Here is a 24,031-nt window from a genome sequence, read left to right on the forward strand (position 1 = left end):
GTTGTTGTTGTTATTTCTATTTTTTTATTCCTAGAAAATGATTTGCATTTTGGTATGATAATCTTGAATTACAGTTTAGTTCCTCTACTAACCAGGAGTTCATCCATGTTTTATCTTGGATAATTTTCTTAATAAGTAAAATGAGAGCGTTAGAATAGATTATTTTTAATATTTTGTTGTGAAAATTTTCAAACCTATATAGTGTGATGAACTCCTCTGTAAACATCACCAAGCTTCAAAAACCATTAACTCATGGTTAATTTTATCTGATCTATATTCACTTTACTCTGTCAAGTCTGGGTTATATTTAGACAGATCCCAAACATCATATCTTATAGATTAGATTACTAGAAATTGATTGAAATTGTTATAAAGTTTACTATTACATAAGAAGAGTCAAACATACATTCTTTTTAGATTTATGCATATCATATTTGTTTTGTGAAATGATGTTATCATGAAGCTAATACCAAGAGATACAAACATCGTGAGGATTCTGAGATCCTAAATATTTCCATTCAAGATGCTTCCAGTTCAGGGACACCCTTGTTGCCTAGTGGTTAAGACGCTGAACTTCCAGTTCAGGGGGTGCAGATTCGGTCCCTGGTTGGGGAGATAAGATGCCAAATGCCATGTGGTGTGGCCAAAAAATTAAAAAAGATGTTTCCCACTCATTGAAAGCCTGAAACGAATAGATCTGGGCAAAATAGGATATTGCTATTTGTGTGCTCAGTCAGTCGGTCATGTCCAACTCTTTGTGACCCCATGGACTGTAAGCTGCCGGGCTCCTCTGTCCATGAAAGTTTTCGGGCAAGAATACTGGACTGGGTTGCCATTTCCTACTTAAGGCAATCTTCTCGACCCAGAGACCAAACCTGCATCTCTTGTGTTTGGCAGGCGGATTCTTTGGGACTGCCACCTGGGAAGCCCGCATACTACATTTGATCTTGGTCAAAAGACCGTGTCTTTTTGTCTTCTCATACTGTTCATGGGGTTCTCAGGGCAAGGACACTGGAGTGGTTTGCCATCCCCTTCTCCCTGGGCCACTGGGTCCTTCTCCAGTGGCCCAGACCCTGATGCTGGGAAAGGTTGAGGGCAGGAGGAGAGGGGAGCAACAGAGGACCAGATGGTTGGATGGCATCACTGACTCAATGGATGTGAGTTTGAGCAAACTCAGGGAGATAGTGAAGGACAGAGAAGCCTGGCATGCTACATTCCTTGGGGTCGCAGAGTCAGACACGACTTAGCAACTGAACAGTGAAAGGCTGTAGCTTATGTTTCATAGACTGATGTTTGGTGTGGGAGCAGAACCACTGATAAACATCTGTTTGTATGAACCACAGACAAAATAGAACTGAGACAATTTTATGCGATTTTAGTTGGGTTTCTGCTCTCTCTGAATTCTCCTTTACAGAATTCTTACTAATTCTTGGAAGCTCCATTTATCCCTGTTAGAGATATAATTGTAGATTTTCATTTCTGCTTTAACTAGTAAGCTGTAGTTAAGCTACTGGACATTTCCAGTTAAGTGTTGTTCTCTGACATCTCAGATTCAACAACTCTGAAGTCTGACACATACTTTTTCTTTTTAATATAAAATCAGTTTCACTTTCTCATTTCTCTATTTCTTTTAGTTTACTTTTGGTTGCTCAAACTTGAAACACTGGAGTATTTCTTTTCACTGTGTCCCTGGTTTCCCCATTCCAGCCAGTAGCTAAGATGTATTGAGTTTTCTTTTTGTATTTCCCCAAATCAGCTCCATAAATGAGGTTACGTGTGAAACAGGCGGCACTGCTTCGTGCAGGTGGAGCCTCCGTAGCGTCCGTTTCCTTCCCTTCCTGCTTTCCTGGCTGCACTGGCGCCACCCCTGACTTGAGCTTCTCCTTTCAGTCTGGGTTTCCTCTGAGCATAGGACTCGTGCACTCTTCTGTTTTCTGTTAATCACTCACAGTTTTCATATGGACTGACCTAACTCACCTGAAGCGCGGAGATAACATCAGTTATTATCTCACGAGGTTATTGTGAGGACTATATGAGATCCTACATGCAAAGCTTTTAGGAAAATACCTGGCACATTGTAAGCACTCAGTAAATACTTATTATAACTTAGTGTCTTTTACTGTGTGGTCAGATTTGTATGCCCAAAACCTCCAAAGATTTGCCTACAAATTAAACTTTTAAATTAGCCTCCTTTTTTTTAAGGTTTTCTTTTTCCCCCCATAATGTAAATATTTATTCATCTCATTGGGTCTTCCCTGGTGGCTCAGATGGTAAGGAATCCACCTGCAATGTGGGAGATCTGTGTTCGATTCCTGGGTTGGGAAGATCCCCTGGAGAAGGGAAAGGCTATCCACTCCAGTATTCTGGCGTAGAGTATTCAATGGACAGAGGAGTCCATGGGGTCGCAAAGAGTCAGACACGACTGAGTGACTTTCACACTTCACACATTCATCTCATTAAATTGACAGACGACAGATACAGTTGGATAGAGAATCAGTTGTAGATGTGTGTACTTGGGTCAGTATGTGTGCATGTACCTACTAACTCTGTCTGCTGAGAGAGCAGAAAGCAGTGGTACCCAGGAGCACTGAGCCTGCTTAGTGCCCAGATCTTGAGTTCTAAATCTGATTTTCCAGCAAAGGAAACAAAGTTCTTTGGAGAAATGGCTGCTTACAGGACGGAAGCGAGGAAATTCAAGGTGTATCTGGAGCATACTGTGGTGCCAGAGTGTGTGTGTGTGTGTGTTAGCTGCACAGTTGTGTCTGACTCTGAAACCCCATGGACTGTAGCCTGCCAGATTCCTGTCCATGGAGTTTTCCAGGCAAGAATATTGGAGTGGGTTGCCATTTCCTTCTTCAGGGGACCTTTCTGACCCAGGGATTGAACCCTCATCTCTTACATGTCCTGCATTGGCAGGCAGGTTCTTTACCCACTAGTACCAGCTGGGAAGCCCTGCCAGAAAGTATGGAAGTGCTCACAAAACAAAAGAATAGATGCACATCAAAAGGACAAAGGACCTCACCTGATAGAATTCATGATGAGCAAAGCTGGAATGATAGTAGTAGCAAAATGCTGCTAAGTTGCTTCAGTCGGGTCCGACTCTGTGCAACCCCATAGACAGCAGCCCACCAGGCTCCCCCGTCCCTGGGATTCTCCAGGCAAGAACACTGGAGTGGGTTGCCATTTCCTTCTCCAATGCATGAAAGTGAAAAGTGAAAGTGAAGTCGCTCAGTCATGTCTGACTCTTAGCGACCCCATGGACTGTAGCCCACCAGGCTCCTCCATCCATGGGATTTTCCAGGCAAGAGTACTGGAGTGGGGTGCCATTGCCTTCAGCGGTAGTAAACTATAAAACAAATATATATGAATCCCTATGAATGCAAATATGTGATTAAATAAATAAGTACATAGGGCAGATTTCCAAGTAGCTTATGTAGATACTATGCTCAAGGAGTTGTAAGTTAATCCCCCCAGTCCCTGGAGTGTGGGCTGCCTGTAGTGATTTACTTCTAATGAATAGAGTATGAGGAAGAGGAAGGAAAGAACTTTATAAGCAGAACTTTACTGGCAAACACTGCCTTAACCAGGGGATCAAAATGAACTTCACCAGCGATAAAGCATGTTGACAGCATGTGTGATAAGAAGGGCATCGCACTTCCATGGTGTACTTTTATGAAACCTATAATCCCAATCTAGCCATGAGGAAGACATCAGACAATTAATAGAGGGGCAGTGTGCCAAATACATACCATGCTCCTCAAAACTGTCAAGGTAATCAACAGTAAGGAGGGATCAACCAACTGCCCCAGACCAGAGGAGACTGAGGACACATGATGGCAGAAGGCAAGGGGCTGTCCTGGCCAGGACCCTGGAGCAGAAAAAGGACATTTATGGGAAAACTGGTGAAATCCAAATAAATTTTGGAGTTTAATTGTAATGTCCCAATATTAGTTCTTAGTTATAACACATGTACTTCAGTTGTGTAAAATGTTAATTAAAGGAGAAATTGGTCAGGAGTATAAGGGAGTCTTCTGTTTATCTCTGTATCTTTTCTGTGAATCTGAAATTATTCTGAAGTAGAAAGTTTATTTGTTAAAAAAAGCTGACAGTTTTGTGTATTAAGAGCTGATTTCAAATCTTTTTATTTTAGGAATTTAAAAAATCTGTAGTCTGAAAAAATATGTAATATTTAGAAAAATACATCAACAATTACGTGTTGTATATACTATAGAAAGATTAATTTGGGCACCTGTCAGGCAGATGCTATATTGTTTTCATTTACTTGCATTCTCTTCTTAGGTCCTTCCACTGGAAAATCAAATGAAAGAATCAAAACGCTTCCCCCAAGCACTGAATATTGGCATGGGGATTGTCACAGCGCTGTATGTATCATTAGCTACTTTAGGATATATGTGTTTCCACGATGATATCAAAGGCAGCATAACTTTAAATCTTCCCCAGGATGTGTGGTAGGTAGACAAGAGTTTGTAAACCTAATTTGTATATTTTATAAATATAATTTACTAGTGTTTTATGATAAAGGTGTATTTTTAGTTTTATGATTTAAAGATTTAAAATCCTTACTGTGGTCTCTTTATTTGTGTAATCTAAATTTTTTCATAATCTTCAGAGGAGATGATCTGATTTTACAGATTTTTGTGGCATATTTTTAAAAGATTAAAAATTACAGGTTGTTCCAAATTTGGATAACAAGCGAAACATGAACTCTTTTAATATGGACTCACTTTAATAAAAAATTTAATACTTATCCTTGCTGCCAAAAATCTAACATTCTGGGTTTCTGATAAAATCATCTAACCTGTCACTGTGGCCCTCAAGGTTTTCACGATCAGCTTTCATACCGTGTGTGCCTCAGTCCTTTCTGAGCACAGGACACGTCACGCAGGTGACCCTCGAACAACAGGGGTTTGAACTGCATGGGTCCACTTATATGGATTTTTTTCAATTAACACGTTAGAAAAATTTTTGAGATTCATGACAATTTGAAAAAACTCAGAAACTACATAGCCTAGAAATATAAAAAAGGTATGTCATGAATCTATAAAATATATGTAGCTGTACCTGTAGCATACAAGATATTAGTTAATTGACTGTCAGTAAGGCTTCTAGTCAGTAGTAGGCTATTAGTAGCTAAGTTTGGGGGGAATCAGAAGTTATATGCAGGGTCAGACCCCAACCCCTGCATTGATCAAGGGTCAACTGTAAATAGTGTGGGGCATCTTAATATTCTCTTTAATATTAGAACCATATTCTGCTAAATGAAGCAATATATAGAGTCTTTATCTTCTTCCAGAGATTGATCTTTGGAGATTTAATAAAGATACTGGTGGTGATTATGATGTAGACTTGCTCCCTTATTTATGAAATGGAAAGTAACTCCTTAGTTTTGATAAATGCAAAGAATAAATATTGACCTAATATCATGCTGCTCCTTTAGCTGTTTGGATGGAAGTCTGTGAAACCTTAAATTTAAATATTTTGACTGGCTTCCTGATGAGAGTTTGATTGCTATTCAGTAGTCATTTGAATCCTGGGTCCTCATTGGAGTCCAGGATATTGTTAGAACAAGTGTTTGTAGGGAACCATTTATGATAGGGAGAAAGCACCTAGAATAGTTTCCAGGTTGCACAAGTCTCACATATGCAGTGTGTTTATCTTTGGTTTTTAAATTACAGTTCTACTTTAGCTATGATATATTTAGGAAGGCATTCCGAGATGGAACCGTCTCAGTGTTATACATTTGTTTCAAGCTGGAGACATGCCTACAAACAAGACATGTGGTTGTTTGGCATTTATTTCATTAACCTATTTTATAGTTGATAATATAAATTTTTTTCCTTCAAAAGTGCTCCTTTTTTTCTTTTTTGTAATAGTTTAGTATGGAGTATAGACAAATAGCTTAATATAAGAGGATCAAGGCTAAGAATTATGGTAGTTTAGTTTCTCTTTCAAAGATAGTACAGTGTCTAGAAAACAGAATGATACATTTCTCCACTTGAAGTAATGTTTAGACTAAATCCTAAAAGCAAATTTATAAGTAAATTTGACAAGTACTATAAGATATAGGTGGGGAAACGATCTCAGAATCCTCCCCTACCCTTATTCATGAACGTATCTAAAGAAAGTCTTAAGGGGGAAGATACCGAGGTGGGAGTGCCTGCGTGTCAGGTTGAGACGCTCCTCTCCGCAGGGAGCTAGGAACCTGGCGAAGTAGCAGTGGACACAGAGGTGGAGGGCATGCTTTTGGTTTTCACAGCTAAACCGCAAGGGGATGGTACTGTCCCTGCAGTAGCTCTAATGAATCCTTCCCTTTTTCTGCATCCACTTCCCACCTTTGCCTTGTTCCCTAATTGCTATGGCTCCCCAGTTAGAAAGGAACTCATTATAAGCCTTAATTAAAAACAGACCATCAAATAAAACAACTCTCCACTTTCACGTTGTGACTGTTTTTTTAGTCGACAAGATCATAGTTTCTATTCAGGAAAACCTGGTTAGACACCTGCTTTTTATTTAGAAGAGGGGAGCCTTGTATCCTTGGAAACAAAAATCTGTACAAAACAGGAAAGCAAGTCAAGGTACTCCCCTTTAGAGAACCGATGTTGAGTAACACCTTCTTGTGGAGACATGCCTTTTCTGGCTTACAGTCTATTTCCTTATGGTCTGCAATTGTTCGTGCATGCTCAGTTGCTTCAGTCATGTCTGACTCTTAGCAACCCCATGGACTGTAGCCCACCAGGCTTCTCTGTCTGTGGAAAGAATACTGGAGTGTCTTGTCATACCCTTCTCTAGGGGATCTTCCCAACCTAGTGATCAAACCCAAACCACCTGCCCCGCCCCCCCGTCTCTTACATCTGCATTGAGAAGTGAGTTCTCTGCCACTAGGATGGTTAAAATACTAGCCATGGTTGAGGGATACTGGAGAGAAGGCGGTTGTCTTTTATAATGATAATCTTCCAAAATAATAAGTTTGGACTAGGATAATCATGGGGTTATCTCAGAGATTCCTATCTTGAATTGCTATGTATGAGTCCCTTCTTCCCTCCCCTTCCTGTGCTTCAGGCAATAGGCTGAGCAGTTTAGGGAATGTGTAATGTACTCTTTATTGGCTGGGTATTGATCTTGTAGAGGCAGCAGTGAGCAGTGATGTGAAGCGAGATCTTAGTTCCCTGCCCAGAAATTGAACCTGGGTAGGCTGGATGAAGCACCCTACTCCAGTACTCTTGCCTGGAGGATCCCATGGACGGAGGAGCCTGGTAGGCTGCAGTCCATGGGGTCGCTAAGAGTCAGACACGACTGAGTGACTTCACTTTCACTTTTCACTTTCATGCATTGGAGAAGGAAAGGGTAACCCACTCCAGTGTTCTTGCCTGGAGAATCCCAGGGACGGGGGAGCCTGGTAGGCTGCCGTCTGTGGGGTCACACAGAGTCAGACACGACTGAAGTGACTTAGCAGCAGCAGCAGCAGCCTGGATGAAACTAGCCACTAGATCAGCAAGGGTTAGAGGCTAGAAGCTCTTGCCCCCATTGAAGTGCATTTCTCATGGAGGCAAAAACTGTGAAAAGAGATACAAAGTTTATTATTAGACACATAACACAATCACAAGTGCGAGGGCCCAGTGGAGAAACTTTGTGTAGCTGAGATAGATGTGAGGCAGAGATGCACACCTGGAGGGAAGGGGTGGGGTGTCCCCCTTAGCGATAGGGAGCGCTGCCAAGAGGCAGGTAAGGCGTTCATATAGGGCAGTTCTTCTGGGTCTTTGTTTACTTTGGGCCAATTATCTGGTTTCTTTTTCCACACCTGACTTACCCCAGGACCCTTCCCCATAGGCATGTGCAACACCATGGACTGTAGCCCGCCAATCCTGGGCTGGAATCCATTTTCCAGTGGATGCCAGGCAGCCTTGGCATTACATACTAAGGGGGGGTGCCCTCTCCTTTGACCCCGAGGAGCTTTTGTGTACATGTTCAGTGTCTCCCTTGCCCCAAGGATGGGAAATATATGACCTCTTGATCCTTTACGCAAACAGGGTTTAGCCCCTCTCTGCTTCTGCCATGACTGTTACCTTAAGGTGTCCACAGAAGACATAGCCTGGCTGTTTTCCCTGTTTCTGTTGTTATTTCTATTTCAAAGTGCAAAGAGGAGGCTGGTTGTAAATACATAATCTGGAGTCCCCCCTATCTCCTGTCTCAGGAAATGCAAACAGGAGGCTAGCTGTAGAGTGTCCAGCCTGAAGCCCATTTTTTTTTTTTTTGGTCCCAAGAAATGTAAGCAGGAGCCCACCTAATTCCTGCCTCAGATATGAAAGCCCATGACTGTCACAGGAGCCTAGGGAACCCAGCTACCAGCCATGAGAAGCTGTAAAGGGCTTTTGATGCCACGTTGACTTAAAGTCTCAAAGTTCATGTGGGGTATTCCTACAAGAAAAGGTTGAATTAGAGAGCAGCCTCAGAATAAAGCAAGTATGGATTAGAGAGACTCCACGTTATTAATTACTTATTACCTTCAATCTTAGTGAGGCATCATCTTTTAAAACTAGTTATGAGTGATATTGTTTAATGTAGTGCATTTAGCTTTTGAAGTAAAGGGTATATTTTAAAGATTATAATAAAATAAATTCGGCTTCCCCGAGGGCTCAGGGGTTAAAGGACCTCCTGCAATGCAGAAGACACAGGAGACACAGGTTCAAACCTTGGGTCGGGAGATCCCTTGGAGGAGGAAATGGTAACAGACTCGAGTGTTCTTGGAGCCTGGCAGGCTACAGTCCATGGAGCCTCACAGAGTCAGACATGACTGAACGACTAAACAATCAAGTAAATTCACAGTTCTGAGCTAGAAATGAGCACCTTGAGGCAGAAACCCTGCATCTCTGGGTTTGTGATGCATCTCCGTAAAATAGCACATTACTCAGCACTTAGTAAATATTCATTAAATAGTATTCTAGGTATAAAAGCATTTCCCTTGTAACTGCTAGTCTTAATTGAATGATGTTTCGGCAGTGTTTTTCTAGGATTTCCACTTGAGTAACCCAAATAGCACATATTCTTCTCCTAAGAGATATCAAGGGTATATTAAGTTTTCAGATAAACAGACCTTGAGAAGCAGGAAAGTGACGTCTTCCGTCTCACACATGGAATCCTTTTGAAGCACACATTGGATTGGAAAATTCAAACAGGAGAGAAGCATGTAAGAACAGGGAAGACATGGGGTAGATATTTTAATTTATTTAGATAAGTGAAGTGGGACTTCACATTCCCCACAAAACAGAAAAACATCTTAAGTCTGAGTTCCTGTTTGTAGCATACAGGAACTAGGAGGTTGAATATTCTGGGAAATATAGCTGACAAATAGTGTCAGATAATCAAGCTGTCTTAATTGATCCTACCAGGAAATCTGAGAGTTGACTTCTGAGGAATTTGTTACCTAAGATGAAAATGTTTAGGCAAGAATGGAATCACCAAGAGGCACAGTAAATAAAGATGTAGAGAAATATAAGGAAACAGGATAAAAAAGATTTGTATATTCTGAACTATTTCTTCCATTCTCGCCCTCAGAAATTCTTAATGATACTCTTCCAATATGAAAGTTGCCTATACCTAGGAATCCTGGCTGAAATGACCTCTGCCTTTCCTTTCCTCTGTCTGTCTTCTTTTTTCATCACAGTAAATAGTATTAAATTTCTGAAACTATTAGTATATATGGCCAAGATTAGTACATATGGACAATTACCACAGATACATGCTTAAAACCAAAATGAGAACAAAGGTTGATAAACATGTAGGAAAGTTGAGTATAGAAAAACAGAGTGCTTGAAATTATAGATACGAAACATAGAAATTAGGGGGTTCTTGAAACAAAAATAAAAACAGAATAGTTAATTTTAAAAGACTGTAATGCTTCTCTTTAACACTGATTTCTGTATTACTCTCTGATGGATCCTTAACAAATATACCAGCTTCTAAAAAGATACTGACCATTTTATTTCCCATTTTTACTCTGGGTAATAGCCAATGATAGTAATTACATATAATTAATATTACTGAGTGGTGTTAATAATAACCAGATTCTTAACTTATATAATTTGTTTTATACCAATAGAAAAGTTATTCTACCTATATGCTTAATGATATAGTTTTAGATATATTGTTAATTATATTTTTAAAACATGTAAGTTAAAAGATAATTAGAAAAAAGGACTGTACTAATAAACTGATAAGAATATTCAATTCTCCAAAATTATGTATCAAAGCATATGAAGCAGGAGTCTTTTGGTTATTTTGTACATTTCAATAGCTTGACCATTTATGTTTAAACTTTAAAACATCAAGGTGAGAAATATATCTTGAGGTCTTTTTAATAGTAAGTTTGTACTGTTCCTAGCCCTAAGGCCTTCCTTCTTTCCTTAATTTTGCTGTTTGTAGTGTTTTCAAATCTGTTTCCACTCAGCTTTCTTCTTCCTCATTCACTCCCAGGATGGATACATTATAGAAGGAGGCTTAATCGAATTCCTTCTTGTTTGGCAGCTGTTTAGGAAAACTGTTTGTAATCTTGACATATTCGTGATATCATGCAGTGTTTGTCTTTTTCTCCCTGGCGTGTTCACTCAGCATAGTGCCCGCTGGGTTCATGCATGTTGTCTTGTTTTTGCTCATGCACGTTGTCTTAATATGAATCTAACTTTCTTTTTATTTTGGTTATATCCATTTTATTTCTTTTATTTTTATTATGACTTAGATAAACAGAGAATGGATTGGTGTTTGCCAGGGGCTGGTAGATGGGGGAAAAGAGAAGAGTTTGGTAAAACAATACAAGCTTTTGGTTAAAAGATGAATAAGGTCTGAGTATCTAATGTATAATGTGGTGACTGTGGTTGATATTGGAGAAGGCAATGGCACCCCAGTCCAGTACTCTTACCTGGAAAATCCCATGGACGGAGGAACCTGGTAGGCTGCAGTCCATGGGATCGCTAAGAGTCGGCCCGACTGAGCGACTTCACTTTCCCTTTTCACTTTCATGCATTGGAGAAGGAAATGGCAACCCACTCCAGTGTTCTTGCCTGGAGAATCCCAGGGACAGGAAAGCCTGGTGGGCTGCCGTCTATGGGGTCGCACAGAGTCAGACACGACTGAAGCGACTTAGCAGTGAACCACTGAAGCAGCAGTGGTTGATATTACTGTATTGTATGATTGAAATGTGCTGAGAGTAGAATCGGTGTTCCCACCAAAACATAAAAAAATAGGCAAATATATGAGGTGATGGATGTGTTTGTTAATTAATTCTGTTTGTGGGAACTCTTTCACAATGTGTATCAAATCATCATGTTGTAGATTTTAAATGTCTTATAATTTCATTGGTTAGTTAAATGTCAGTAAAGCTGGAAATGAAAGAATGACTAAATTTTGAAAATTTTTTAACAGGTTATATCAATCAGTGAAAATTCTGTATTCCTTCGGCATCTTTGTGACATATTCAATTCAGTTCTATGTTCCAGCAGAGATAATTATCCCTGTGATCACATCCAGATTTCATGCTAAATGGAAGCAAATCTATGAATTTGCAATAAGGTCCTTCTTGGTTACTATTACTTGTAAGTATCACTGCATACTTATATCATAATGATTTTTATTGTTGAATTTCTTCTAATGAAGCTACTTAAAGTATATTTTTTATATTTTTGAAATAATTTTGTTCACCTAACTAGATACATTTTGGTTTAAAATTCTGTTATTCTACTGATATAGAAGAAAATCATAAATCAGATCCTATCACATGTAAAACAAGTAACCTAATTATTATTTTCAAAATAATATCACTCATGATTGAAATATATATTTAAATCAGATGCATAAGCGACTCTTTATATGGTTGATAACATTTTGCTTTGGCTTTCTAGTTTTCCTGAGGTTTTTTATATCTGCTAACTTTTGTGTATTTAACAATTCAGCTCTCCATGACTCCCTATACAAATGGGTTTTGTTCTGTTTTGGTCTTTAACAGTTTTAGTGGCTTATTTTACTTACTATTGGAAGGAGTGTGTATAATCTCTTATTATAGTTGCATATTATAAAATGCCCCACAAGGTAGAATTAATCATGCAGACTCGTGGAGAGGGGCCTTTCGTTTGGTGTAGCACTCTCAGTGACGTGACGGTTCAAAACTCAGGCCTCCCACTTCCTTGCTGGGTCTTAAGTTACAAACCATCTTTGAGACATTTAAAAATATGAACAAAGTGGTTAGAAGTTGCTGTTAATACTATCATTATTATCACCACTTTTATTATAATTGCAAAGAGAAAGATGATTGCCCCACTGACCTATCTGATGGGATTGCCTAGGATGATACCAAGGACGAGATGACTGGTGACTGGGGGTAAGCAGCTTTGGAAATTCTCGAGAAGATTTGAGTAACTATCTTGGCCCATTCGAGGTTAGAGAATGGTAGAACTAGAAATTCTGGGTAACTCTGTAAATTGCATTGAGCACCTTGGGGTGCAGCTTATGCCTAGATTTAAAGAATTGGGTGTATTATATTTTGTTCAGGGAAACAGCAAAGCTGGGCAAAGTAGATAAAGAAGATAAGACATACTTTTCGAAGCAATTATTTAAATGAAATATGTCAACTAATAAGGGAAATCACATTGAGGAATGAAGTCAGTAAACCCATACTCCATTGTCTAATGAAACACCCAGGTGGAAAAATTATTTTAAAATGTTTTAGAATATTCTTTACACATTACTTTTATTGACATTTTGACAGCTGTACTAAATAAAAAGACATATTTCAGGCAAAGTCCTTCTATCAGGAGATGTAAGGCAGTTCTATTCTGAATGCATGTCTCCTTTTAAGGTTAGCTACTGAATTTTAATAACTTCACCCACTTCTGCACATTGGCTGCTGTTATGTTGAGCTCCCTGTCTGCTGCAGTCCAGACCAGACTGCACCTCTACCTCCAGGAGTTTATTCCCACAAGCCAGGGCTTTTTCTCAAGGGCTGAGTACATAGCACCAAGAGTTGCAGCCTGTTCTTTGTTGCTGCTTTCTTTTAGTTAAAAATAGAGAAGCCTGTTTAACCATATGTGAGGGCTATATTTACAGCATGCTTTGGACACAGAGAACACAGACCATGTCATATGCCCTTCTACTTCATTGAGACACATGGTTGGACACTGACCTGCATTTAAATCTTTGGCAGGTCCTTCAAGTTAAAGTCAACCGATGTTCTTGACAGACCTGTTTTGTATCCGTTTATCCAAAGCACCTGAAAATGTCCTGGGCAGGACTCTTTACTGACGGGTGTGTGGACAGCTGGCGGGACCTTGTCCTGTCTGAGGAGCGGGCTGTGCAGCGCCAGCAGGGGGAGTGGAGGTCCTGCTGGGTGTGCGCCTTTCAGGCCCCACAGTCCTTTCCAGGTGCTCGGCCACGTCTGCAGGGCAGATCTGCAGACTGTGGGGCTCATCAGCTTGGGAGGGCAGATCTGCAGACTGTGGGGCTCATCAGCTTGGGCTGTATGTTATGTCTAGGTCCCCATTTAGTATGGAATCGCCCTTTCACAGCATCTTCTTCATGGAATCAAAAGCTTGAAAGGATGGGTCAGGCTCTTCCTGCGTGTTCCCTGTAGACCCTTACCTGCTAGGTAGGCAATACACAGGTAAGAGAGAAGAGTGACCAGCAACTGGCCAGAGGCCACCATGGACTGCAGTAAATGCCTTTTATTTTAAAGGCAAACCTGTAGAAAAAGCTGCTAAATTTTGATTTCAAACCAGTATTTTGATCCCCTGTTTGAATTGAACCTACAGAATATGTTAAATACTGCTTATTTCTGTTATTGTCCAATTCATTGATCCTTTTACTGTTTTTAATTTGAAAAGCCCTTGGATTTGAGAGTATGCTTTCTTCTTTTAGTAAACTGTGACTACATAAAGCATAAATCTTTGGTAGTTTGTAGAATACTAAGAAGAAGTACCAGAACCATTTAAGTTCGTTGTCACAATAGCTGAAAATAAGTACCACGCTGTGCCCTAGTATTCTATCTTAGAGTCAGTAGGTATATGGAGAGGATCATTCACTGTTTGTGCAATTTAAATTTGTGTACTGCAACTAGAGAAAGCCTGCGTGCAGCACTGAAGACCCAGTGCAACCAAAACTAAAAATAAATAAGTTCTAAAACAGATTTATGAGCTAGAGTGTTGTTGATGCTATAGTAGCAAGCATTTTACTTTTTTCTCTGATATATCTGCTTTTACCATTAAGATGCAAGAAAATGGACCTTTTTTGCCATTGCTTTTTTTTCCACGTCAGAGACAACTTTGTACCTTAAGGATACATTCTTTTCCTCTATAATATAGTTTTTGGAAATGCTGAATAAGATTAATTAGTACTTACTAGATATATTCATAATAACTGTCTGTAAATGACAAAGGGCAGCATATTTATAGTAATCCTGTAGTGAATATTTGTAATGAATAAATTATCCTTATCCAAGTTATCCTTTGACTTACTATTTTTGTGATTTTTGAGTTCTTCTATGTCAGATTTGCCTAAAGTATATATATTTCACTTTCTTCTCTACTAACATTATCAAATAACATTTTAAGCCATTTTCATTAGCAAATATATATTGGTTATATAACATTTAAAGAATGACTTTATCTAATTGATAAATTTCATGATTTAAAAGCATTTGGTAAATGAAATTTTAGTCTGAATAAATAAATTCTAAAATACTATAGTGTTTCTCCAGATGCTTTTCCAAAATACTTTTACTCATAACAACTTGGCCTATTGGAAAACATTAGTAACAAAAAATAGACTCCAAAATGAAAGGCTCTTTAGATGACAAGGTGGTAGTCATGTTGGTCTGGTTGTCCTTTTAAATACTGCCATCTACTATAAGTATTTTTTCACAAAATGGATAAAAGCCAATGGGTTCTGAAATGTTCTGTTGTGATTGAGAGTCATGCTTTATACTTCCTTTGAGAGAAATGTTAAATGGTATAGCACACATCCATTAAACAAGGATTCACTTTATAAAGTATTTCTAGTTTAGAGTTCCAACTTCACATTATTTACCTTAGGAAGATTTATTGTCCTTCGGTCTTGTAGAAGTGCAGCTATGTTTATGATTTCAAAATAACTTTTTTAGGATTTTAGCTTTCATAATAATGTAAATAAAAAGTGTGTGGTTCTAAGAAATGTGGTAGTTCCAAATTAATGCCACATCCTCCTGGAAAAATATCGAGAGCCACAAAGAGAATATGGGGAGCGAGAAACCATAAACTAACAGTTAAGAAGTAAAGAAACCAGTAGACCAGAATCCCGAAACTTAATTACAAAGAGCATGAGTTAAATTACACACACACACACACCCCCACAGAAAGTTCAGTAAGAGACAAACATGCAGGAAAAAGAAAAGCAAAGGAAAGTAACCTTGGAAATAGAAGGATGACAAAGAATAGTGAGAAAACTGATAGCTTTTGAAGACAAGGAAAGGAACACCGACACATACATAATTAGAGTCCTCGCAGCTGAACTGTGCTTACATAGCCATCTTTGGTGGCGGCGGTGATAGAGTTGTCACAGCTTGCATGCCAGCAAACTTAGCTACTATTTCTGGTGGCAGCTCCAACCCTTCACAAATCATTCAATGATTTAAGGACAATTCAGAGAAAGAATATGTCTCGATTTTTGCAAACCTTCTGTTGATACCTTTTGGTAAGATAAGATAAAAAAAGTGCTGGATCAAAACTTGCAGAAAACTTGTCAATAGCTTGGCATAAAATCCTGCTGACAATAATGGTGCATAATTTTTTTTATCTTTTCATTTTTAAATAGCTTAGAAAAGCTGTACAAGACAGTAGAATTACCATAAACCCTTTACTCTGTTTCCTCTAATGTTAGTAGCTTACATACCACAACTGTTAAAGCCAGGAAATTAACATCGATAAAATGCTGCTGACTCATCTGCAGACGTCATTTTGCTTTCACTGGTTTTCCCTTTTTCTGATCCAGGAGCCAATTCAAGGTCCCGCTTGAATTTAGTTGTCAAGTCTGCTAGACTCCGCCAGTCTTGACAGTTATCTTTTTTGGTCTTCATTTAACCTTGACATCTTTGAAGTGTCAGTAATGCTGTAGAATTTCCTTCAGTGTAGACTTGTGTGATGCTTTCTTCTGATTAGGTTGAAGTTAAGCATCTTTAACAAGAATCCACAGGTGATGCTTTGCACTTCTCAGTACATCATATCATGGCTTATGACTGCTGATGTTAACTTTGATCACTTGGTTAAGGTGGTGTCTGTCAGGTGTCTTCACAGTAAAGGTGCTCTTTTTTTCCCTTTATAATTAATGAGTTTTTAATAGGGGTATTTCCTGTTGTTATACAGTTGGTGTTTAAAAAAAAAAAAGTGTAAAGTGTTAGTCGCTCAGTTGTGTCCAACTCTTTGCAACTCCATGGACTGTAGCCTGCCAGGCTCCTCCATCCATTGGATATTCCAGGCAAGAATACTGGAGTGAGTTGCCATTTCCTTCTCCAGGGGATTTTCTGACCCAGGGATCCAACCCAGGTCTCCTGCATTGCAGGAAAATTCTTTGTTGTCTGAGCCTTTTGCCCATTAATTTTAGGATCCTTCATTGACTTTTCCTGCAACAGTTATTACTGTAGTGTTTACTTAATAATGATTTTCTGTTTCCATGGTTTCTTCTATTTTGGTTAATTGGAATTCTAATGTAAGAAATAGTTATCTCTTCTCTTTGATTTAACCATTTGTTTATACCATACCAGCCCAGATTTTGTGTTTTATAGAATGAGCTTAATGGCAGAATATGCATTCTTTACCCAAAACCTCATAGCAAAAATTAAAAGTTGTTTATGTAAGAAGCCCTATTGATAAGTCAAACTCTGAGAAACATCACTCAGTGTTTTGGTTTCTTTCTTTATTTTCATTTTTAGCTCAGAACAAAACATGACAGATGCTTCTGCAAGCAATAGTCTCATAGTGCCTACTTGCATCAGTTAATTTTAATGTGTTGAAAGTATCTGCAGTTAGTGTTTACGTAGGTATTACATATTTACATAAGGAAAATTTGTATTTTCAATTTTCTAGGTGCCGGCGCAATCCTCATTCCTCGTTTAGACATTGTGATCGCGTTCGTCGGAGCTGTGAGCAGCAGCACGCTGGCCCTGATCCTGCCGCCCCTGGTTGAAATTCTCACGTTCTCTAAGGAGCACTACAGTATATGGATGGTCCTGAAGAACGTTTCCATCGTGTTCACTGGGGTTGTTGGTTTCTTATTAGGGACATATGTAACTGTTGAAGAAATTATTTATCCTACTCCCAGAGCTATCACTAGCACTCCACACGGCCCCTCTTTAAATTTGAATTCCACATGCTTTACATCGGGTTTGAAATAGTAGGAGCAGAGAGATGAGTCTCCGGTTTCAAAATGATTTAAGAACCACTAGGACATGGCAGTACTGATAAGCTACAACATATTTCTTGGTTTTAAGTATTAGCAGCAATTTCAAAAATTTTAGTTTTGAAAATTGAAAAGATTAAAATGTTAAATAATTAAAGAAATACTCTATTACTTGTCTTTCAGTCAGAGATGATTCAACCGAGATTCTGTCTTTTACCTCCATGCTGTTCTTTTGTCACCTGGTTGAGGAGAGAACAGGGTTTCAGCATTAAAAGAATTAAAGAAGAAGGTATAGGTAGCTGAAATCTGACCACCCTAATGAATTTCAAAGTATCCTTCATGTTAGTATAGAAATATCTCAGTTGTGTTTTTATTAGAGAGCCAGATACTTACATTTACCCTTTGGAAGTTTAGAAAAACCTTCATTAGCCATGATGTAAGCATCAGAAAATCCCCCAATCAAGAGGACCTGTGCAAGAGTCTGACTTACTGTTTCAACCAGATTTGAAAGAGACTTTAAAAGTTGTGGAATACAAATTCCCTTGTTTTTTTTTTTTTTTTTACATGTGGAAATAGATACCCAGGATGGTTAAAGTTAACTTGATTGAGACCACTCAGCTTGAGATCAAGAGAACATGATCTTTGGATTCCTGGTCCAGGATTTTTTATCTTTCATGTCACATCCTAGAAAAAGAATAAATTATGTTCAGTTCAACTTTAGTGTTAAGTCGGTTTAATATGATGTTTGCCAAGTGCATGTGACCTGAGAAGACGGAGCTCTGAAAAGCCTGCAGCACGGCTGTGGGGCAGAAGCAGCGCTTTAATGAAGCAGTAGAAACACCTTGCTGGTTCAGCTTCTGGCAGGTGGACAGTGCCCAGCTGTCCTGTGTGTGGCTTTAGCTGTCCTTACTGTTTCTTCCTTTCTAGGTTTGTAGGTGGAGAAGGCAATGGCAGCCCACTCCAGTACTCTTGCCTGGAGAATCCCAGGGACGGGGGAGCCTGGTGGGCTGCCGTCTATGGGGTCGCACAGAGTCAGGCACGACTGAAGCGACTTAGCAGCAGCAGCAGGTTTGTAGGTGCCATCTTTCCTAATGACAAAAAAGTAGGCACCTGGCATGATGCAGGACCTGTGCCCTCTTTCTGGCCTTATGGCCTTCCTCATCAGAGCCTTCTATTGCTCCGCATGGGCAAATAAGAAAGATTCAAGCCAAGGGAAAATTGAGATAATAATAAACTGTTAAATACTGAGAGCTCCAGGCTTCTTCCAGAGAAATGCATTCTATTCTATTCCTCCATATTTTTCAAGTCCAGTTATTAACCAAAACAAAGAATCTCAGTAGGCATGAAAGATGAAAATGGTTAAATTTAAAATTGAGAATCTTAATTTTTTTTTAAATCATAATTTAAAACTCATTGAATTTTTTAGTCAGGTTGGTGAAAGATATCACCAAGATCACTGCAGTGTATATAGTCTCTATTTTTGTATGTAAATGTCCGTTCAAGTATTTTTTGCTTACATCATAGACTTGAGCATAATCCTAAAGGTATATCAGAAGCTTTGTTTTGGTACAAATTCATCAGCATTAAACTTAAAAAAAAACATTTGCGTCAAGAATCACCAATAATTATTTATGACACTTTTATGTCAAATCTGTTGTGTTGAACCTTTAGTCATGTTGGGAAAATGTGGAAGAAATTTTAGGAAAAGTAATTGCCATTGAAGCTAATGTTATATAACCTTGAATATAAGAGTAAATTAGGTATTTTTTTTAAGATATGTAGTTTGGTATAAAGTGACTTGAAAACTATTATTTGATACAAAGCACTATTAGAGTTTTTGTCAGCTGTCTCAGATAATATTTCTAGTCTGTGTGAAATTTTATTTTTGTAGTTTTGCCTTTGTTTATTTTCTTTATGAAATGTATCAACTTTAGTGAAATATCAAGTGGTTAATCATAGCAATATATAAATTTTAATTTATTGTGAACAAATGTTGAGTATATTTTCAGAGTCAGGTTGAAATGCAGAAAGGAAGAGGTGGAGAACAGTTCTAGTTCTTAACAAGAAACACTATGTAGATGCAAATGCACTCTATAAGGATTTTGATGATTTATTTTATTTGCAAAAAAATCAAGCAGTATTTTTCCTTTGAAAATTATTTTTAATGAGTCATAACATTTTCTGAATGTTATTAGAGAAGATGCTTTGATCAAACCAGCTATTGACTTTTATTTGGGGACCTGAAAAAATGAGAGTGGTCGCACCTGTCCAGTTTTTATCCAGTATCTTTGGCCCATTGCATTCTGGCTAAAATGACGTCAGCGTTTCATCTGCCACCACAGTAAAACACCTTGGAAAGCCAGCCAGGTGTCCTATGAACTTTACTACTGGAAGGGGGAAGGTAAAGGAAAACATTATTCACCCCTGAAAACCTCGGAGATAAGCCAGTCACCTCTGTTCCTTTCCAGCCAAAAGGGTTTCTCGTTTCAGAGTCCGCTTATCAAAACACTGACTCTCAGACCTTTCTATTTTATCAAAGGATCTGCTTTTCCCTGAATGGTATGGTTTCTCCACAAGTGAAGAAATAAGACCTAGTTTTTCTTAAAGACCAGTTTGTATAGTCTTACCAAATGAAAAACATACTATGTTAGCAAATGCCACATTATGTTTTAATCCTGCCCTCTGGATTCTCCTCTGTTGAAATGATTTCTGCCTCTTGTCTGTATGATGCACTTAATATTTTTGTAAGTGTTTTATGCAATATGCATAAAATGATGCATGTTGTAAATGTCCTGACGTGGCCTAATTTCATTCAGTATTTTTGTAGTAGTTGTAGAAAAGCTAACTGTAAAGTGCTATACAGATATTAATTGGGATATTAATTGAAATTCTATATCAGTGACATGTCCAGCTGTGGGCATGCTTTATTTACTCTAGCTTACCTGTGACATCTCCTCTGGGGCTGACATGCCAGAGAGGTCAGAACAGCAGCTGAGAAGTGCATTTGTTTACTGATAATATGTATTCCCTCATTTCTTCATGTGCAAGGGAGAAGATACATAACAGAGCTAATAGAAGTAAATAAAATTATTTAACTGATACCAGTGGCTCAGTGAATATTTTCTGTTGAGAAAATAACTTGGTAAAAACAAAGGCAATGCTATAAAATGAATTTTTTTTAAATGAGTATTTTTATCTTTTTGCCTCAGTTAGCTCCCCTTCATAAAACAATTTGAGAGACTTTGATCTAAAGGTATAACAACATACTTCTAACATTAAACGGCTGACTGAAATAATTAACAATTTGGCAGTATGGTTACCCATAATCTTATTCATGCCACTGGTGCTCACTAGGCTAAACTCCATTCTCAAAGTTGTTGGTTCTGACCTAGGAGATAAGAAAACATGCTTTAGAAATGTTATTTATTGCCCTATGATAAAATGAAATGACAAATCACTCTCATTCTTAAAATTATATGTCAAGGTTACCTAGCCCTGATGTATCCACATATATACATTCCAGTACTCTGTGTTATATACTAATATAATTTCCCATTTAAATTGGATCCAGACAGATGTGTGTTGAAAGATCACCCTGAAAATGATTCCTTTAGAGTTTTCTTGATAACAAATAGGAAAACACACGCTTGTACCATGAATAAATTAAGCTGTGGAGTTTTGTTTCTTGAAATGATGTTGTTTGTTTGAGTGAAAACTACGTATCAGTGCACTTGAGTCAATTATATTTCTTTTAACTTATTTTTCTTTATAATATGAAAAAAAGTCTTTAAAAGTACTGTAACTTCTGAATTTTCAATAAAATATTATTTTGCTTGCAAATGCCTTTTTAAAATAAATTTGTCTTTTAGAAGGTTAAATGATGCAAATGTCATGAACTGCAAAGGGCACTGGTATATTCTACTGTAACATTTTAATCAGTCTTTGAGGTTAGTTCCTTGTCACGTGACCTTCTACATTGGAAGCTGTTGTTATGCACCACCAAGATACAAGAACCGAAGCTGACTGAGAATGGAAGGTCACGCTCAAAACAGTGACCTGAACTTCCTGCAGAGTAAATGCTGGGAGGGCAGTCTGCCAGTGCCACAGCCATGCCATCATTTACCGTTCTCATAGGGTCAAGACTGTACCAGTCACACTAATACGTTTTGCTTGCAGTATGCCAACCCCGAATCAAAGACCATAAAGGTATTTATACCTTGACAGCAATAGTTCTGCTCTTGTGAACTTAAGAAAAGGGCATTCCATAGTTCATCAGAAGAGAAACATTCTATACCTAAAGGTGCATTGGCAGCCTCATGTGTAATAGTGAACAGCTGAAAACAACCTAAATATTCAACACTAAAGAAATCATAAATTGTGATATTTTAGCCTATGTACAATTTTAGCCTCCAGAGCCTACAGTACAATAGTAATATTTTAGCTTAGAGATTACATTATTCTACTAACGTTCTACTGAAGATTAGTAATTTGGTAAAGAATAAATACAAAGAGTTAATTTTTTAACTGCAGCTCTATAAAAATACGCTTTTGGACCAAGACAGGAAGATAATCAGGATATAAACCATGGTGCTAAGAGAAAGAGATGGGTTTTACGTTTTACTGCTTAGTTAAAAGAAGGCAGTGAGAGAAATAGGGTTTTGAGAGAGGAACAGGGAGTTTATAAAGGCTTAGTAGTAGTACATGCTTTTGTTAAAAAAAAAAAAAAAAGATGGAATATAAAGACCAAAAAAAAAAAAAATTACAGGGTGTGGATAGGAGTGGGTACATAAGAGAGATGTAAATTCAATGAAAAGCCCTATGGGATACTTGTTGGATGAAAAAAAAATGACCATTTTGTAAAATTAACTTTGGGTTTTTTTGTTAAATATAGAAAGTTTAGTGTTTGTTCTTAACAGATAAGCAAATTCTCTTTGTAAAATTTTGAATTTTACAAACAGATTGATGGAGCTCCCATTTCAAGGGGTCCACGGACCCAAGGGGAAAAAATTCTTGGAAGAGGTACATCTGTTTCTGAAGAATGGGTTTGGTTCAAAGTTTCCCCATGGAGGTGGACTTGTTTGCAATGGTATGGAGGTCTTTGGTCGTCACCGTTTCCTGAAGCTGTGAAGTACAGGATGACACGGTAGGAGACAATACAATGCTTCTCAAATAAGACCTAACGTATTAATCTTGCCAAGGAATTTGGGAGTAACTTCCCCATCCTCCATCCTGGATCTAGATCTGGCCTACAGGACGAGGACTGGACACTGACCCTCCAACCAGCACTGTGTGGAGAGGAAAGCTGTGCTGGGTGTGGGTCAAGGCTGAGCAGGTCTTGAGTAGAACAAGAAAGTGCTGGAAAAAATGGGTAGTGCAGAAGCAAGCAGCTTCAGATCACAGGCCTACGGGGCCTTACATACTTTTGTAGCTTCAGCAGCTCATCACACTATTAGGGCACAGAGTAGGTGCTCAAAACACTGAGCTTGTGACTCCCCTGCCGTAAATCTTTTCTCCTTCCCCAACCTCAGCTGTGTGAAGACCGAGGCCTCCCTCCCTATCTTAGCCTCCAGGTTCCAGCAGCACCAGCTGCACCAGCAACACACCACACACCAGCTGGTTTTCATCGGCATGACCGTCATGTCTTCATGCTGAAATACTTTCTACTTTCTCCTCCACTGTTTTCTGGCCAAGCCCTGCTTATTCTTAAGATTCAACTTAGGCGTGTCTTCTATCAGGAAGCTTTCCCGTTTACCCTCTCCTCCACCCAGAACTGTGCACTCTTTCCTTCATACTAGAAAATGATCTTAGGTTTACTATCCCACTTTGCTCACTAGGGTAATTCAGTTTCTGGGTCTGTCTGTCCGTTAAATTGGGAGTTCTATAAGCATACCATATATGTGTGTGTGTGTGTGTCTGTGTGTGTGTGTGTATGTAGGCAATTTTGTCAACTGTGTTCAATACTAGAAGCCTATCAATCAGGCACTTTGGAGATGTAAAAGATATTTGTTGAATAAATGGTAAGGAAAATCATTCAGTTAAAGGAATAAAAAGGAAAACCCCGTATTAGAGTTCTGGTATTTAATAAAATCTTTGCGTGCAGGGGCCAAGTCATATTTTTGTACTGACTCTTCCAGCCTTGTGTGTATTTATTGAACAACTGTGGCCAACTCTTTTTCACTTTATATGTGAGCTCAGCAGTTGTCTTAGAGAACATCCTCTGAATGAATCAAGCCTTAAACACATATTCATGAACTTCTGGTAATGGGTGTAAGGTCCTTAAGGAAAAGACTGAAAACCCTCCTTCGCAAACCTTTATGTCTTCATGCTTTATATAAGCAGATTGTTTTGTAGAAAAAAAAGCAGAGGTTATACTTTCTGTTTATCATATGAAAATATATATATGACCTAGAATGCAAATGTCCATTTCTGCCTAAAAAGGAGTATGTGTCTAAAGTATAATATCTAGTCCTGATATCTGAGGGTATTTTCCTGAACTTTTGATGCTCAAGGGATCCCTGCTGGTAAGAGTCACACATTTAGATGTTTGGAATCGTCTCGCAAAGTTGAATACTCTCTGGCTGTTCTGAGAAGCTCTGTCTGT

At 38.5% G+C, this 24,031-nt stretch overlaps 1 protein-coding gene across 2 annotated transcripts in view; it reads left to right on the plus strand.

Annotated features, from left to right (window-relative positions):
• The window catches only part of SLC36A4 (solute carrier family 36 member 4), a 41,814-nt gene extending 20,530 nt beyond the window's left edge, over nt 1–21,284 (plus strand). The window contains exons 9-11 of one of the 2 annotated variants that reach the window (NM_001282523.1): nt 4,300–4,469; nt 11,437–11,606; nt 17,118–21,284. In NM_001282523.1, the coding sequence (NP_001269452.1) occupies nt 4,300–4,469; nt 11,437–11,606; nt 17,118–17,425 (648 nt within the window). In that variant the 3' untranslated portion in view covers nt 17,426–21,284. The remainder of the gene's footprint in view (nt 1–4,299; nt 4,470–11,436; nt 11,607–17,117) is intronic. The other variant, XM_010820778.4, reaches the window with a different exon arrangement.
• Nucleotides 21,285–24,031: the final 2,747 nt, after the last annotated feature.

This window comes from Bos taurus, chromosome 29, assembly GCF_002263795.3.
Source record: "Bos taurus isolate L1 Dominette 01449 registration number 42190680 breed Hereford chromosome 29, ARS-UCD2.0, whole genome shotgun sequence".
In the NCBI taxonomy this organism is placed as follows: domain Eukaryota; kingdom Metazoa; phylum Chordata; class Mammalia; order Artiodactyla; family Bovidae; genus Bos; species Bos taurus.